The sequence below is a fragment of the Podarcis erhardii genome (genome assembly GCF_964252035.2).
Source record: "Podarcis erhardii genome assembly, chromosome: 11".
Classification (NCBI taxonomy): domain Eukaryota; kingdom Metazoa; phylum Chordata; class Lepidosauria; order Squamata; family Lacertidae; genus Podarcis; species Podarcis erhardii.
This window is the reverse complement of record NC_138501.1, coordinates 17,293,115-17,312,104: the sequence shown is the minus strand read 5'-3', so window position 1 is coordinate 17,312,104 and position 18,990 is coordinate 17,293,115. Positions and strand designations below refer to the sequence as shown.

Genomic DNA, 18,990 nt, shown 5'->3' with positions numbered 1-18,990 from the left:
TTCCCCAAATAATTTCACCCAACACCATTTTCTCACAAGGACTACCTAAATGCACGGGGAAAGAAACCTGTATATTGCACTCCTATTAACTTGGTGAATGAAAGCTGTTAGCCTTTGGAGGCAGAACAATAGTGGGGTGCAAGGAGCAGTGTGATGGACCAGACTTCCCCAGGAGAGGGACAGGAAACAAGCAAACCAGCTCTGCCAACCCCTCCTTTTTTGATGACTTCCCCACTGTTAGCAAGCAGTATCTTCTTTCCTTAGAGACAGGTGGCACTGTGGGTTAAACCACAAAGCCTAGGACTTGCCAATCAGAAGGTCGGTGGTTCAAATCCCCACAACAGGGTGAGCTCCCGTTGCTTGGTCCCTGCTCCTGCCAATCTAGCAGTTTGAAAGCAAGTAAATAAATAGGTACCACTCCAGCGGGAAGGTAAACGGCGTTTTCGTGTGCTGTTATGGTTAGCCAGAAGTGGCTTAGTCATGCTGGCCACATGACCCAGAAGCTGTACGCCAGCATCCTCGGCGAATAAAGCGAGATGAGCGCCGCAACCCCAGATTCAGCCACGACTGGACCTAATGGTCAGGGGTCCCTTTACCTTTTTATCTTCTTTCCTTGGCTGCCTTCATGAAACAGCTCTTTGATCTTTGGAAGTATTATTTTTTAATGTCCCAGTCAACCATTTCTATTGGCTAGACTTGGAAGGCAACTGGGCATGGGGTCGGGTTGTTTAAACTCAAAAACCACAATTTTCAACTTATGGTTTTTACAGGGTAACACAATCTGGAAAAAAGATGTTCTTAAAGAAACACCTATTTTATAAAACAATTGAACAATTCCCCGTTAGAGCATAATAATACAAGGCAAACTGATCCTAAGCGCAGACAAGACTGTGTTTATCAATATCCATCTGTTTCAGAATTCAGGGACTAGTTTCATTTGCAGTCTTCTCTTTAGGCTTTTCCTTTTACATTGCTCCAGTTGTGCTAGCTTCCCGTGCCTCAACTCTTTCTCTCTACCCTATAGCATATTCCCCCCTCTCTCTTTTTCTTCCCTATATGTAAATTATTTCAACTCCCTCCCTAAATGTCTTAGTCAATCAGAGGGGGAAGTGGAACCTTGGTATAGTTTCTATTTCCCCAAACATCTTTCCCCCTATTAAATCTATAAGTTTCACTTCCCTTTGGCAAATTCTCAGGCTTAACTTTGAACCCTTCTGTATAATGTAGACCTCTAAAAAAAAAAAAAAAAGGAAGCAGCCAACCATTTTATAAGAAAGAAGAAAACATAAAATGGTGGAACAGTTTCATTCCTTCAGAGGCAGCAAAAACCATGTATGGACATTAGGGAGTGGCGGTTGCTATAAAATGATCCAATGACTGCATTCAGCTCTTAGATTTAGGAACACCGAACAATGCATTAAACACATTTAATGTTGAATTGTTAATTTTTATCTATGCCAGGATGTCTGCATTCTCATCAACACAACTTTATGAATGGCCACAGTGCCTATTTTACATGCCTTTAAACTTGGCACACTTTCTTTTTCTTTTTACATTAGGTTTCCCTCTGGTCTCACAGTTTACCCTTTTTCCTCTACAGTTATATACGCATTTGCCAGGATGCGATGAAATGCACTTTGCCCGCAAAGCTTGTGTCATAATACCTCTGTTGCTCTTTAAGGTGCTACAGGGTTCTTTGCTGGTTTTCCTGCCACAGGCCAACAAGGCTTGATGACACCACCTCCAGCCAGGATAGGGGAGGAGAAAGGCATGCCTCCCGCCCACTGTAGCTAGTTTCTGTGACAACTTATAGTCCTAGCTAGTAGTGGATGGCATGGTTCAGCAGCAGTACTCACCTGACCTCCTGACAAAGTCACTGTTGCTTACTGGGAGGGAGAGGGGTAAGGCAATAGAGAGGTCAGTGAGATCAACAGGATCGCTTTGCCAACCTCCCTGTTGCTAGGGGCGGAGGAAGGAGGTGGGGGGTGTGGTCCGCCCGGGGTGTCACCACTGAGAGGGGTGACAAAATGCCGGGCGGCACTCATCACGGGGCCTGCAGTGGGAGAGACGCAATGGCTTGGGCACGCACAGGCTCCGCGCTGCCCAAACGGTCTGCCCACTGCATCTCCCTCCCCCCAGCTATAGGACAGCTGAGTGGGAAGAGGCAGGCAGACTCCAGAGGCCCCGCGGTGCGCCCTGCCCCTATGGGTGGCTCGCACCACCCCTGGGCGCACCGCCCCAGGCGCCCGAGCGGCTTCCTCCGCCGTTGCCTGTTCCTCCTAGTAATCAGCAGCAACACAGCTGTTGGGAGGTTGGGGTAATAATAATAATAATAATAATAATAATGATAATAATAATAATAATATATTTATACCCCGCCCATCTGGCTGAGTCTCCCCAGCCACTCTGGGCGGCTAAGTAAGCACTGCCACCTCAATATGTCAGCTGCTACTTAGCTTACATTAAAAGTGTAGGATTGCAGAGTTGGAAGGGACCACGAGCGTCATCTAGTCCAAACCCCTGCAATGCAGGAATCTTTATGCCCAATATGGGGCTCAAACCCACAACCTGAGATTAAGAGAATCATACTTTACCAACTAGGAAGAGATACTTAACAGACCTGGAGAAGGCTATCAACTTAGCAAAAGCAACTGCTTTGATCATTTTAGAAGTCCTCCTTATTCACAAGCCAAAGGCTTGCAACTAGAGAATCACAGAGCTGAGGGAGATCCTGAGAAGACATTCATCCCTGACCCAATCATACAGTAGTACAGTGGAACCTCGGGTTGCGAACTTGATCTGTGCGGGAGGCACGTTCGCAACCCGTAGCGCTGCGTCTGAGCATGCGCGGGTCATGATTTGCTGCTTCTGCGCATGCCCAAAGCGCAATTTAGAACTTCTGCGCATGCGCAAGCGCCGAAACCCAGAAGTAACACGTTCCGGTTCTTCCAGGTTTGGCGCGGTGTGCAACCCGAAAACACGTAACCTGAAGAGTCTATAACCCGAGGTACCACTGTATTAACTATTAAAATAAAAGCTTCAATGGTCTGTGTTTAACATAGAGATTACTTAAATTAACAACAACAACAAAAAATCTGTCCTACTGTATCAACCTATGCAGGAGTGAATCCATAGAAGACTGGAACACCATTATGAAACAAAGCATGAAACAAGGATATTGCAGTACCAAAGAGTGGCAGGTGTTTTAATAGTAAATCCCACTTCAATCAGAGTGGCTTCATCCTTTTTGAAGTTCCCAAGACTCAAGGAATCACAGGGAAGGGGAACCCCAAAATTCAACATTCCCCTGCCCCTCCAGATCAGAGCCAGATTTGTAAAGATCTTACATCTCGGGATGTAAAGGGAAAAATAAAAGTTGCATTCTATATACACATGTGATTTTCTTACAAAGAAAGGACTTTCCTCTTGAGCCTTATGTGCTTCAAAGAGGCTGAGAAAAGCCTGGCAGCTGCTTCAATGTAAACTGAGGACAAACTGAAAGCATTGATTGAGGCAGAGGTACTCCACTTCAAGCATTTTCCAGCCGCTAAGGACTGAGCATTACTAAAAATACATGAAAGTGGGTTTTGCGCCTTTATCATAATCCTCAACTGATATGAGAAGCCAGAAGGAAATGTCTCCACAGAAGTGGTGCATGTTTCACAGAACTGGTCTACATACACAGGAACATGCTCCCTTCTTTGGTCCTCTCAACCCCAAAATGAACATACTTTTCACAGGCAACCTCGGCCCCCCCAGATGTTTTGGGACTACAACTCCCCTGATCCCTAGCTAACAGGGCCAGTGGTCAGGGATTATGGAAATTGTAGTCCCAAAACATCTAGAGGGTCAAGGTTGCGTATGCCTGAGTTAAAGAGTCTAGATTTTTATTTTTTAAAAAACACATCTCTATAGGTACCAGATGAGCCTCGGGGGGCAGAATTCATAAGTGGAAGCAACAACTGATGAGGGCCTCTCCCTAAGTGCTACCTACCCCATCTCAGACAGTATGGAAACTATGCAGAATGGTTTCCAAAGATCTTGGTGCAGAGCCAGGTTGATATGAGTATAAATTGTCCTTCATACATTTGTGGATGGTGCGTTGTGGCAAATTGATAAGAAACCAGACTCCTTTGCCGATATATCAGCAGAAGAATTTCCATTTAAGAATGCATACAGATACTTGTAGGGCGGTATGGGAATTTTCAAAACCCATCTTGAAAGAGAGGTTAAAATTCTAAGTCCTTTTTGTTTTGGAAGCCATATTTTTATTATATAGAACTACATTTTTCTTTGCCGCTTAAAATGCTGCTCCACTTTTAAGACAGGGCTGAGACGGCCATGCAATTTCAGCTAAGAAAGGACAGGGATTTCATGCTATTCCTGGATATATTTTGCTTTCCTGAATCTAAAACTAAAATGTTGTCTGTTGTAATGCTAGTTGTGACTACAGACCAAGACTCCAGGTTACTTTTATCAGACTTATATTTCATAAAGAAAACCCCAGATTATATTTGCCATTCTCTTCTATTTTTGGCAAAAAGGAAACAAACTTTGATAACATTAATCTCTGCACTCTATCTCTAAAGTTGAATTTTTCCTAGGATAGTTACCATACTTATTGTCTATGGCCAATGCGCTCAGTAAAATACATCACATAATTAGTTGGCACCATCACCACAAAACTGCTCTTGAGAGCTACATTTATTTTATTTTATTCATATTTCCTCTATAGACATGAGCATTCCAAAAATGCTGCTTCCACCTTGAATTTGGAGAGGTAAACTCTTGCCCATTCTGTCCCCCCCACTAAACTTGTTCATTTCCAATACATTTTAGTTGTATTTCAGCTGTTCAGTGCTGCAAGTTTATAGAAAGCTTTTCAGATTGATTTTTCAGGTTAATCTGTGACGAATTTTGAAGATTTAGATTTGTTTTGCTTTTCGTCTGCACAAAGTATGACGATTCTGTTCTCGTAAGTACCTCTGAAACATCAATAGCATTTTAATTTATTAAAATTAAAATTGAAGGTCTTGGGGGGGCTTTCAAAGATGCTAAAATAATAAAAGGAGGATATATATATATAAAATATCAGAAAAAACAAATGGGTTTATTTTAGCTTTAAAAAAAATAAAAATAAAAATGCAGAACTATGATAATACGGAGAAATGGCTTTCAAAGAATTTAATTAGCACCAAAGTTTATTTAACCAAGTGCAAAATCATCCTTAAAGCGCCAATAAAATAACTTAATGAGACGAAAAATTGATTATTTTATTACTAATCTGTTGGTAGTGTTTGCTTTCAAGTACAGTGGAACCTCAGTTTCTGAAAGCCTCCGTTGTTGTACGTTTCGGTTCTCAAACACCAAAAACCTGAAAGTAAATGCTTCTGTTGTCAAACGTTTTTCAGAACCCAGACATGTGACATGGCTTCCACTGAGTGCAAGAAGCTCTTGCAACCAATGAGCCTCAGTTTCCAAATGGATTTCGGAAGCCAAACAGATTTCATTAGAGAACTGAGGTACCACTGTATTAGGATAATCTACTGTTCAACTGAAAAAGGATTGATGATTTTTAAAATGCTTGTAAAAATATCTCTTAAAAGAGTTAGATAAATCCTAGGATAATAGTTTCACCACTTCATCAGAACTTTCATGATGAATAATAGAACAAGCACTTGGCCAAAAATACACAATGATAATTAAATAAAGTATTATACATTGCAGGATATAGCTTTATTTATTTATGGAATACTTTAAATTAAGCATGACGGTAAATAGATAAAATGCTTGGTGTTTTCCCCCCCTGTGCTATGAAGTTAATAACATTTCTTTGAAAAGATTTCTGGCAGAAGATTACACTGAGCAATAGTAGGCACACTATGAAATCTAAAATTTGATCTTGAGGTGCATGTTATGCTGCTTCAGTGTGCCTTTGGGCTGGGGCGTGCTTTGCTTCATTTCTCCGTACTTCTCAAAACATCTTATCTTTCCCGCTCATACCATCACATTTATTATACCCCCAGCCCTTGAACAGACATTTCCAGCGCCTTTTCATTCAGTGGTTGTGACTCAGCGTCGGAATTCCTCAGGTGGCAATTCTCTAAATACTGACAGACTAGGGAGTGCAACTCCCTAGGTGGAAGCAGGATAAACTGGGCTAGAACTTCACTAAAGACAGAAGACAAGAGGTTAGTGCAAAGGGCACTCTGTTCTGAAGATGGCTCTGGTTAGAGGACCAAGAACTAGGGAGATACAAAGGATGCTAGCCATGAGTCAGAAAGGAGGGGAGGCTACTGGGTTATTGTTTTTATTTTTATTATGTATTTTGTGGTTTTATATCTTCATTTTGTTCTGTGAACCACAGTGAGACCCGCAAGTATAGGGCGATATATAAATTCGATAAATAATGATAATAATAATAACCCAAACTGGTGGAAAACTCAGTAGATACAAATACCATGTGCGGTCTCTTATGAGTAGATACAAATACCATGTGCGGTCTCTTATGAGGTAACAGCTGAACACTAAAAAAGAGTAGCTTAAAAAGGGTTGAGATGCCTTAGATTCCACAAGCAGGTTCAGGAGTTACTAATACTAATTCTTGCATTTATAGTTTATTACACAGGGTAGGCAACCCAAGGCCTGGGGGCAGGATGCGGCCCAATCGCCTTCTAAATCTGGCCTGCAGACAGTCCAGGAATGAGTGTGTTTTTACCTAAGTAGAATGTGTGCTTTTATTTAAAATGAATCTCTGGAGTTATTTTTGTGGCCTGCCTGGTGTTTTTACATGAGTAGAATGTGTGCTTTACTTAAAATGCATCTCTGGGTTATTTGTGGGGCCTGCCTGGTGTTTTGACATGAGCAGAATGTGTGCTTTTATTTAAAATGCATCTCTGGGTTATTTGTGGGGCATAGGAATTCGTTCATTTTTTTCTTCAAAATATAGTCGGGCCCCCCACATGGTCTGAGGGACGGTGGACTGGCCCACAGCTGAAAATGGTTGCTGACCCCTGGTTTATTTCCTTGAGAAAAGAGAAGTAACTTGCATCCTGATCAGTAGACATCTAGATGATAACACATTGCCCAGAGCAGGGCTGGGCAATATCAGCTTTTCAACATGGCGGCGTATCACCAGCCAAACATCACGGTTTGGCGATATACCGCGATGTTGAAAAAACAATATGCATTAGCCTCTGCCCGTGAGACACTGGGTGAAACTGCCCCAGCTCTCACCTTGCGGCGGTTTCACCGAGGGGCTCGCAGGCTGGGACAACGCAGCATGTGTGTGCAGCTCAGCTGGGGATTGGGAAGGTCCCCACTTCCCAGCTGAGACAGCTCCAGTGCTCTTGTGCTCTTGTGCTGGACCCGGGGGAAAGGTACCGTGAGCGTAGTCTGAGTCCACACGAAGAGGGGCGAGGTCCGAGGCAGAGAGCCGGGCGGGGAACAGGAACGCTGGAACAGGAGGCCGAGCAGGGTACAGGAACACCGGATGGTCAGGAACAGGAGGCCGAGCAGGGATCAGGAACACAGGAAGGTCCAAAGCCAACAACGACGTTGCTCCCGCAACCTGGGGCCGGGCTGACTGGGCTTTTATCCTCTTCTAAGGCCAGGGGCGGTCCCGGCCCCCAGGAGCCCCGCCTCCTCTGGCCTTAAGGCGAGCACTCCTCCTGGGAGCAACCAGTTCCCTTCGCCTCTCTGCCCTAAGCCTTTGCAGATCAGGAGAGGCCGAAGGGTTACTGGGCCCTGGAGGAGGCTCACCTGTAGTCACTGAGTCCTCAAGCCCCTCTGGGGCCAGAAGGGTTTCACCTGGGGCCAGCTCCCGGTGCTCTGCCACAGGTGCAGGCTCTTCAGCATCTAGGCCTTGCCCCAGTTCAGCCGGCCCTGGAGGCGGGGACTCCTGTGCAGGCTGGGATTCCTCTGGTTCATCCTCTGAATCGGAATCCCAGGCCATCACAGCTCTAAACCACTGAGCCTCTTGGGCTTGCTGATCAGAAGGTCAGGTCGGCAGTTCGAATCCCCGTGACGGGGTGAGCTCCCGTTGTTCTGTCCCAGCTCCTGCCAACCTAGCAGTTTGAAAGCATGCCAGTGCAAGTAGATAAGTAGGTATCGCTGCGGCAGGAAGATAAACGGCATTTTCATGCGCTCTGGTTTCCGTCACGGTATTCTGTTGCGCCAGAAGTGATTTATTCATACTGGCCACATGACCCGGAAAGTCGGCTGTGGACAAATACCCTCTCCCTCGGCCTAAAAGCAAGATGAGCGCTGCAACTCCATAGTCGCCTTTGACTGGAGTTAACCATGCAGGGGTCCTTTACCTTTACATATCTCTGGTGAAACCACCACCGCCACTCATGAGTCCCTCTGCTAGCAGTGCCTGCTGGAGGAAGGGAGTTTTGACTCCCTCCAGTGGATCCTGCTAACAGAGGGACTCAGAAGCGCTGGTGGTTTCACCTGTGATATACCGCTGAGTGAAGTCAACATTGCAGTCTGCTCCTCATGGGCAAAAAATCGATATATCCCCCCACAGAGTTAGGAGATATGTGACTTAGAAGTTTGGAATGGATGCAAACCTGACGCAAAGCCAGAGTCTTATACTAGATGTGAACATAGGGTGGTATCCATGCATGGGCTACTCATGCAGTGAGAGTTTCCTCCCACTACTCCCACCCCACACATCCCCTAAACCTGTTCTGAGGGTTCCCCCATCCTGCCAAAACAAATTTAGGCGGTGCAGTGGTGTAGAGCAGGCAGGAGACAGGGGAAATTCTTACTGCAGGCATGGCCAAACTTGTCCCTCCAGATGTTTTGGGACTACAATTCCCATCATCCCTGACCACTGGTCCTGTTAGCTAGGGATGATGGGAGCTGTAGTCCCAAAACAGGTGGAGGGCCAAGTTTGGCCATGCCTGTCTTACTGTGTGAGCAGACATTGTTTCATGTACGCAACAACTTAGGTGAATCCTACTCAAAGAAAATGGCAGTGAAACACACATTTATGTGAGGCACCGTCAACTAACTGGACAAAGATTATATATATAGCAGATATATAGCAAAAAGCCAAGAAGCAGATCTGAAGGAATTCATATAGTAAATAAACAGGGCATGAATGATGGATTTGGAGATGGAGATGTAAAAAGAAGAATTGCCATTTGCTTGGGAGTGTCTAAAATTTGTTTTATTTCGTTTAGGCACAATGGAACATTAGCTTGTTTCACCTTCATTGTATGTGCACTATAAAACACTGAGCCAATTAACACAAAGTTAACTTACAATTACGAGTAACTGCTCATAGAAGAAATGGAAGTTAAACAATCAGTGCTCCTTACCTGTCTTCACTGAAGCGACGACCAATCAAGACTTTGCATTTTTCTTCAGGTAGACAAGCAGCCAGAAGGGGTACAGTTCGTAGTACTCTACTTTCCTTCAGTTCATATGGTTATAAAAACAAAACAAAGAGATTTACGTCATTCTTTGAACACACGCAAAACTGGATTTGCCTGTATTATAAACCTGAAAACACTACGACTCACAGGATAAGGAAGAAAACCTCTAAAAACCATTATCCCTTGGCAAAATAATGGTATACCTATCCCCAAACAATTGGGTCCAACCTATTACCAAGCAAACATATACCTGAACTTGAAAATGTACGAAGAAGGAAAACAAAAATATTCAGGAAATGAACCACATATACCTATATTTGTATTTACAGTATTTGTGCAATGCCTAATAATCATGTGAAGCTTGCAACAATAATGTGTGTTGATTGGGAGATATTATATACAGTGTAACATAGCTATTTCTAGCTGGCAGAAAAAATAAAGTGAAGGAAAGTTATTTCACACTTAAAATCAGAAATATCTGCAAACCAATAATCAAAAGAGCTACAATGAAAGAAAGGAAGTATGTACTAAACTGCACTATTTTTCTCATCACAGGAGAAAACAACAAACAGCTTGAGCAAACACAAAACAAGTAAGCTTTAGCATACAAGGTTAGAGACTGTCGCTGAGGTTGGTAACAGCTTCAAAAGTGACTGAATTTCACAGGGCTTAAGCCAGTTTTCACTTGTGTTATTTCCTGTTTGCTGAGCTAACTTGCTAGTTGTACCTTTGCAGTTCCGACAACGTTACTCACCTCTGCTGGATGCTGGATGATATACAAACAGGTGGAGACTTTCAGTGGGTGGACTGGCAAGAATGGACACAAACACACCTTCTCAGGACGGCTATAGGATAGAAAGGAGTAGAAATATATATATTAATAAGGTAAAGGTACCCCTGGCCGTACGGACCAGTCTTGCCAGACTCTAGGGTTGTGCGCTCATCTCACTCTAGAGGCCGGGAGCCAGCGCTGTCCGCAGACACTTCCGGGTCACGTGGCCAGCGTGACAAGCTGCATCTGGCGAGCCAGCGCAGCACACGGAATGCCGTTTACCTTCCCGCTGGTAAGCGGTCCCTATTTATCTACTTGCACCCGGAGGTGCTTTCGAACTGCTAGGTTGGCAGGCATATATTTATAGCAGGAGTTAATATATAATGCAGTTTTATTATGTAACACGTGCATCTTTGCCTGAGTGCTTTTCTGCTACGTTTGAAAAAACCCAAACAACTGTGTGGTTCTGTAGCGCTCTAAAACAAGCAAACAGACTCTTCGGTGAAAATTCAGAAACACTGAAGAGTTGGAAATATTTGACTTGTACCACATGTACACGCACCCTCCAAGCAGAGTAATTTTTAAACGTGCCTGAACACACCAACTTCCACCGATATAAGAACATGTGTTCAGAAACCATACCTATCATTTAGGGTTAATCTACAGAGCACTGCTTCTGCCCTTACGTTTGTCGTTGGGGATTGTACAAAAGAAGAGCTCAAAAGTCTGCATCTACCATTCATTCGTTCTTCACACCAGAGAAACTAAATGAGGATGAATGGTTCCAGCAACGTGTTCAAATCCTTGCCACAAAGGTCATCATGTAGCTTTCAGCAAGGCACCATCACTCAGTATGGCATAGATGTCAGCACTGAACCAACACATTGTACTGCCTGAGGTGGAAGAGAAAATAGCATCTTCTCTTCCAAATCTTGGAGCATAGTATACAAGGTTGGCCAAGTTATTTTCCTCCAAGACGGAAAATCCCACAAGCACTTTCTCCCAGAAGTGAACAATTACATCAATAATAAATTATGTAACTCACAATTTGCTCACTTTTCATAACACATAAAATCACTCTGCCCAATAGCAGGGTCGGCCCTGATAGTCCTACAGAAAGGAAGTCCATAGTGTCTTAGACGTTCTTAAATTTATATCCCCCTTTTTTTCAGTGGAACACCATGTGATGTACACAGTTGCTACGACTTTGTTGAACTGTATTAATCATTTTGATAAATAATTTCTTATATTTTCTGATATTTTGAATTACCGTACTATGACTTTATGGAATTGCACAAATCATTTTGATGAAATTTGTTGTTAATTTGCTTTATTGTGTTTGACAGTATAGTGTTTGTGAGCCACTTTGAGCATGGAATTTGTCACTGGAAAAATGGAATACAAATATTAAAATCAAATATAAATCTCCCACCCAGGCACAGAACAGACACAGAGGTACTTCAGAAAGGTATTAAGATTCTGTTGTACATCTGGAAGGAGAACCTATACCTCTGAGGGTCTTCTAGTACATTTACCCGAGCGGCAGGGGGTGGTACAAAATGCTGAAGATAGCAGATCTACAACTTTCCAGCATGGGTTTTTAGGGAGCACAGAAAGAAGTAGGTGTGAAATTGACATTCCTACCCCTAGCATAAGTGCTTCCACTCACCCAGCAGATTATTTGGATCCAATCCAACGTCTGTAATATTAGAAAGCAGATGTTTCTGATTGAATGATGGCAGCAGCTCATTTGTGATTCAATCAGAAGTCATGTCACATATTGAAGGAAATCAATTTCACTAAACAGTAAAAGATACTTAGGAGTTCAACAGCCCAAAAGAGAGAAAGCCAAACGCTACAAAGTCTGAAGATCAACACACACCTTATGAATTCCTATAGTAACTTCTATAGTTACTGCACATTTTCTGTTCAAATACAATCTCATTAAAGAAACATCCAGTGGTGTTAACTATTTATGCTTATACTTACATTAGACAATTAAAATTATATTTGTTTACCATTCTAAGAATTCAAGTAATCTCAGCTTGCAATTATGGCAACAGGCAGTTATTATATGTTCATAAATTATCTACACATCTCCCCCTCCCCAACATATATTATTCAAAACCAAAGATCTAGCATAAAGATTTGCAAGAAGTCAATTCACTGTTTTACTAACTTTTAGAATATATGAAGAAACAACGCATAATGGCTCTTTTCTGTCTCTCATACACACAAAATCAATATTAAATAACATGATTTAATCAGTAGCATTGAGAAATAATCCATTAATGAAATAGCAGTATGAATCAAACCTTCCGCTTTGCTCAGATACTTGGGAGGATTTCATGGTCTCCTAAAAAGAGAGAGCTGGAGTTCTCTAAACATGCATTTCCATTAAGTGGCCAGATGGCTCTGGAACCCAGACAGGCTTGACCTTAGGTAACTAGGATTTTGTAGATCAGAACCACACAGAAACTAACCGGCAAGCAGAAATCTTATTCACACTACTGCAATGTGTTCTTATCCTGGCATAAGCCCCCCAGCCCAGTCAATGCCTGGCTTGCACATTTGCTAAGGGCAGCTTTCACAGAGATGGCTGTGGTCATCAATTTGAAATGTTACTTAAGCAAAGTAAAACATCAGCCAGGACAAGTGGCAATGCAACAGAATACCTAGTTTTTTAAGGGGTGTGTAATCCTTTTCAGAAAAGCCATACGCTTGGACTACAGATCGCACAGACCTGTCCTCAACATCTCAGTTACAGTGGTACCTCGGGTTACATACGCTTCAGGTTACAGACTCCGCTAACCCAGAAATAGTACCTCGGGTTAAGAACTTTGCTTCAGGATGAGAACAGAAATCGTGCTCCGGCGGCGGGCCGGAAGCAGGAGGCCCCATTAGCTAAAGTGGTGCTTCAGGTTAAGAACAGTTTCAGGTTAAGAACGGACCTCTGGAACGAATTAAGTACTTAACCTGAGGTACCACTGTACTGAGGTTCCCAATCCTGGAAGAGGATTATAATTGCATTCAGAACTTTCCTTCAGAGCACTGGGGTGAACATGGGAAGGTCTGCAATGGAACCAGCAAGTGTGGGGCCCCAACTTGTATCCTCCAGGTTTTAAGCCTACACACATTTGCCTTGAATGCATGGATATGGATATTGTTGAATAAGCCCCTCAACTGCTCTGAAGAGCTCCACTAGATGGTATAAGGAAGGTGTCATGGGCCCAGAGCAGGAATCCTCGGAGGCAGAGTCTTCTGACAATGGAAGCGCTGAGGAGGAGATGGACACTCTCAGTGGTCAGCCCCATGTGGAGTCCCTCTCAATGGAACCTGTATCTCTTTTCCTGAACCCCAAGGAGACACTCTTGACATCAAACTCTGCTTCTTGGTCCACAGGCTCCTCAGAGGTTCAGGAGAGACCTAAGGAGAAATCCTCACAGCTTGAAACTCCAGGACACAGAAGAAGGCAACAACTGTGAAGAAAGACAACAGGCCCTTTTGCTGGCCAGATATAGCATTTGGGAATACAGTCTCTAGTTAATGAATACCTAATCCAGGATTTATGGATCTGCCAGTTGCTGCAGGACACCACATGGATACTTTCCTGCCTCAGTTGCGGGATTACCGTACTGGCCCGAATATAAGCAGCACTTTCCACCCCAAATTCTGATCATGAAAAGTTAAAGTGCGGCTTAAATTTGTGAACTTACAAAAACTGGCTTTTACAATATCACTGTTGAAACAGACATATGGTAAAACGTAACAAAAAAAATGTTTTATTGCCAAATTGTGAGCTTGAGACTGTTGTGCAATTAATTCTAATGTCATTCATCGCTTTCCCCATATTTTACAGTGCAGTATTGATTTTTTTATTTGCATTTACGGTGCTACGAATGTGTGTTTAACTCACTTGTGGGTCATCTCTAGTACCCGTAGGTTTTTCTTCTACATTTGCCATTTACAGGTGTGAGTGCCTACAGAATTTCAAGGGAGCGGCTTATATTCGGGTATTGTCTCTCCCCCCCCCCCTTGAATTTTAAAGGTGTGGCTTATTTGTGGGTGCGGCTTATATTCAGGCCAATACAGTACTAACTGTGATTCTGAAATCCTTTCCATGGTTCTTCTCCAAGGTCCTGATCCTGCTATGCCTCCCCTTCCTGTCTCTCTGGAATCCTGGGACTACTTCCTCATTTTGGCCATCCATGGTGATGGCCGTCCTCATGGATCTGGACATTAAGGAAAGGTGAAAAATGTCTTCACCACTGTCACCTCCACAGAGTAGGCATTCAAATAGGCTCTAAGTTGTATTTGGCTAAACCAGGGATGAGAAACCTGTGGCCCTTCAAATGCTGTTGGAGGAACTCCCTTCAGCCCCAGTTAAATAAGGTAAAGGGTAAAGGGACCCCTGACTATTAGATCCAGTCGTAACCGACTCTGGGGTTGGGGCGCTCATCTCACTTTATTGGCCGAGGGAGCCGGCATACAGCTTCCAGGTCATGTGGCCAGCATGACTAAGCCACTTCTGGCGAACCAGAGCAGCGCACAGAAACGCCGTTTACCTTCCCGCTGGAGCGGTACCTATTTATCTACTTGAACTTTGACGTGCTTTCAAACTGTTGGTTGGCAGGAGCAGGGACCAATCAACGGGAGCTCACCCCGTCACGGGGATTCGAACCGCGACCTTCTGGTCAGCAAGTCCTAGGCTCTGTGGTTTAACCCACAGCGCCACCCGCGTCCCTTCAGCCCCAGTTAGAATGATGTAAATTCATAAATTCTTTGGTTCCAAGCTTTGGTCTATTGTCTGAGTGCTAATTCTTCTAGTATAACTTACCCTATGGCAAGTGAGTTAAAGACTCAAAAGGATATGTGTTAGCTGGGTTCTTGAGTACAAGTGTGCATAGTAGTATTTCTCATTTGTGCCATCATTTTTGCTCTGTTTATGGTCCTTGCTGAATTAAACAGCACAAGCACACCAGGATTTCACTCTCCTAGAAATTCATAGTGAGGGAGTTTCAGATGCAAGTAGGCTACATAACATGGCTGGCTGGCATAGTCTGGAAAAACTGGCACAATTTCTGTTAAGTGTATCTAAATTCCAGGGAGAGTAGGAAAGATGCAATCAGACCTAACGATGCACCACAGACAACACTTTTCATGGTCTTATATGGATTGTAAATGTTTCCCTGAAGTGGTACGAAATGGCCAGAAACAGCAGGCATTTGGAATTCCTCTACGGTGGCATGAATTATCAGGATTTGGGCCATAGTCAGCCCATGGGCCTTATGATGTGGAGGCCTGTTCAATAATATTGATCCCTGCTTCCTTCACACTGCAGTAAATATTGATTAAAGCCTTTGTAAATTATACAGCTTTCAGTTGAGCCAATTCTAGCTTGTAATAGTCAGGTATGATGACATTCATAGATAAGAATTTTATATTCTCCCCCACTCCCGAAATATTTTTCTTCAATATGATATAATATGAATGTCAAACAATGATAAAAAGTGCGTCCTGTTGTGTCCAACCAGTTTCCATCTTGTTTCCCTTCCTTTCAAGTGAAGCCAGAAGGCTCCCTGTTGTGGAGATTCCATCTAAGATCAGCATAAGTGCAACAGTCATTCCAACACTATTGTTTCTTTTCGTTCCATCTTCATCGTACATGTTTGATATGTACAGAATGCCTGGCTGATGTTGGCAGCAAGATGAAAGCAAGTGAAAATGAATCCAGGAGATAATTTTGGGCCATATTCTACGCAAGGCTGCCTTCAGTTGGAGGCTGGAGCCAATTCCTAATACTTATGAGCCAACTGTTTTAATTGGCTGTTTTATCGCATTCCCTTTTTTCCGTTCAATTTGTGCTGCTGCAAATTTTAACTGTGTAAGCTACCTTGGTCCTTGATTGACAAAAGGGTGGGAGTATGAACGTTAAAAATGAATACATCACATAAGAGCCATAATGAATTATTTGTATCTGTCTAGACAGCAAAAGAGATAGGGCAGATCCTATCCCTATTTCTCAGAAAGGGAATCTGAGGAATTAAGGCAAATAGTGGTGACAAAAGACAAAGTTCTAAGATTGCTGACAAATTAAAAATGGACAAATCATTGGCGTTCTCCTGAGTTCTTTAAAGAACTGAAATGTAAAATTGCTGATCTTGTAACAAAAATGTGTAACTTATCTCTAAGATCAGCTTCCATACCCAAGGACTGTGGTTGATGTAACATTAATGCTTGAAAAGGGAACCAGCCAGAATCTGGAAAACAATAGGATGGCTAGCTTAACATCTATTCCAGGGAAAATGGTGAAAAGCTTTATAAAATATAAAAAACCTATAGAATTCTGGCTGAAGCAGAATCAGCATGGCTTTTGTAAGGGTAAACCCAGTCTCATTAACCTTTTAAAGATTTTGATAAAAGTATCCCACCTTATTCCTGTGATCTTAATATGTTTTAACTGGTTTTTACTTCTGAATTTTAAATTGCTGTAACCTGTTTTGGGATCTATTGGTGAATGGCAGGTAATAAAATTAATACAGTGGTACCTCGGGTTACATACGCTTCAGGTTACATACACTTCAGGTTACAGACTCCGCTAACCCAGAAATATTACCTTGGGTTAAGAACTTTGCTTCAGGATGAGAACAGAAATCGTGCTCCGGCGGCGCAGCAGCAGCAGGAGGCCCCATTAGCTAAAGTGGTTTTCAGGTTAAGAACAGTTTCAGGTTAAAAACGGACCTCCGGAACAAATTAAGTACTTAACCTGAGGTACCACTGTAATGATAACAACTGTTCAATATCATAGATCAGCCAAGCAAAAACATTTGAGAAGGGTGCATTGCAGGGGTTTAGATTAGATGATTCTTATGGTCCTTCCCAATTCTACAATTCTATTCAAGGCTGATGAGGGGTGGGGTATGGGAGGTGATATGGCCGGAGGAAACTTCTGAGAGTGAACTAGAAAGTTTTGGACCACATTAGGAGTCCAAATCTGAAGTTCCCAGCTCATGTTATAATTCCTTCAGGAACTCTGTAAATATTTGTGCTTGAAAGTTTGGGAAGTGATAAAAACCTTCTCTAAATGAGCTTTTGTGGCTAGTTTTAGGAAACAGGAGTTGTATATGTGTGCTAATCTCTCAGTACACCTTAACCATCTAGATCATAAAATGGTTTTAAGCACCAAAACCCAAAGGGATAATCTTGGGTAGAACTCAAAAGGATGTTTACTAATTCCCATCTTCATATAAATATTTTCCAACTGCAAACTCTATCATTAGGACACTTTTCAAACACAGTTGCATATGGCTCTTTTGAAGCTGGCAGTAAAATAATATGATCACAGGTGTACAGAAAAACAGAAACTGGGGAGAAAAATATTCAAAACATTTCTTGTTTCCAACGTAATAACCATCAGAAAATTATATGAAAAGAATGGGGGAGAAATCAGAGTTACTGAATGATGTTTCTTGTAAAAATTAAAAACAGGCATAGAAAAACACTGAAACAGGTGCTCACAATCTTCAGCTCAATCTATTCATAGGGATATAATATGCATCTAATTTCTGACATAAGAATGAGATTGTAGATCGTTTTTTCCTCTTAAATGAATGATTCAATAAAGTGTGATATTTGAAAATGAGCAGGGAATTCTCTAGAGAAAGCCATCCATTTTTAATAATCCAATTGCCCAAAACAAGAGGCTTGTGTGTTTCAAATGCAGATGATGAGTCAGAGTCAAAGACGAGCAGGAGAGTGAATTAACTGTTAAAAGTTCTTTTATGTTGCATCAAGCTTGCCATTCTGCCACCTCTATCATATCCATTCTCAAATCGTCATTTGAGACATATCGCTTCACTTTGTGCCCGGTAGATTTGGAATCACTTTTAAGATTACTGTCATTTTTTGAGCGGGGGGCGGGGGGGGGACAGGACTGTGTGAGCTGCAGGGAAGCAGCCATAGTTCCTGAAAATGAAGCCCTCTTTGGGCAATCATACTTGCAAGCCTACCATTACACACACAAGGGGCAGAGCAGGGTTGCATTAGTTGGTTCTGCTCTTGCAACCCCCACTGCCCACATCCACATGTGTTTGGGCAAGGTCTGAAGCACAGATCCAGCTCTACATACATGGGCACCTGGTCTGCATGATTTGGTTCTAAATCATGATGGAAGCCAGCTGTGACAGGCACGTTGGCACTTTTTCGCCTTACGCCGGTGGGCCTGCTCTCACTCAGATAAATTGCTCCCACCTTACTGAACAACCCTTTGCCCAAAGGTTTCTTTTCCTTTCCTCTTATAATTCTAGCCCTGAGTATCCTGTGGGGGGACCTTTGTGAGGGGATAACTAGTAAGTTGGAGTCTCAGACAGGTTTTCTTTAAATAAACAATGAAGATTTGTATAAGGCAAGATAGTATATAACACACACTGATTAAACTTGGGTTACTTCAAGAAAAGAGTGTGATTTCACTTTACTTCATCCTCAGTTGTTTTTGAGTTACAGTGGTACCTCTGGATGCGAACGGGATCTGTTCCGGAGCCCAGTTCGCATCCCGAAGCGAACGCAATCCGCGTCTGCGGGTTGCGATTCGCCGCTTCCGTGCATGACGTCATTTTGAGCGGCTGCGCATGCACAAGCGGTGAAACCTGGAAGTAATGCGCTCCGTTACTTCCGGGTCACCGCGCAGCGCGACCCGCAAATGCTTAACCTGAAGCTACTTCAACCCTAGGTATGACTGTATAACTTTGGTTCCTTTATACGGCGATACTTTCTTTCAGGTATCCACCCCCTTTAACAATCCTGCTCCTGAGGTACTTTAAGTACAGTGGTGCC

The 18,990-nt window shown here is 42.9% G+C and overlaps 1 protein-coding gene across 2 annotated transcripts in view; it reads right to left on the bottom strand.

Annotated features, from left to right (window-relative positions):
• The window catches only part of DTWD2 (DTW domain containing 2), a 766,281-nt gene that overhangs the window by 712,282 nt on the left and 35,009 nt on the right, over window positions 1–18,990 (bottom strand). For both annotated transcript variants that reach the window (XR_014161118.1, XM_081880576.1), the window contains exons 2-3: window positions 10,141–10,231; window positions 9,330–9,424 (exon numbers count right to left, since the gene is read on the bottom strand). Coding sequence is in view for 1 of the 2 variants with exons in the window: in XM_081880576.1 (XP_081736702.1) it covers window positions 9,330–9,424; window positions 10,141–10,231 (186 nt within the window). In the remaining variant the exon portion in view is untranslated. The remainder of the gene's footprint in view (window positions 1–9,329; window positions 9,425–10,140; window positions 10,232–18,990) is intronic.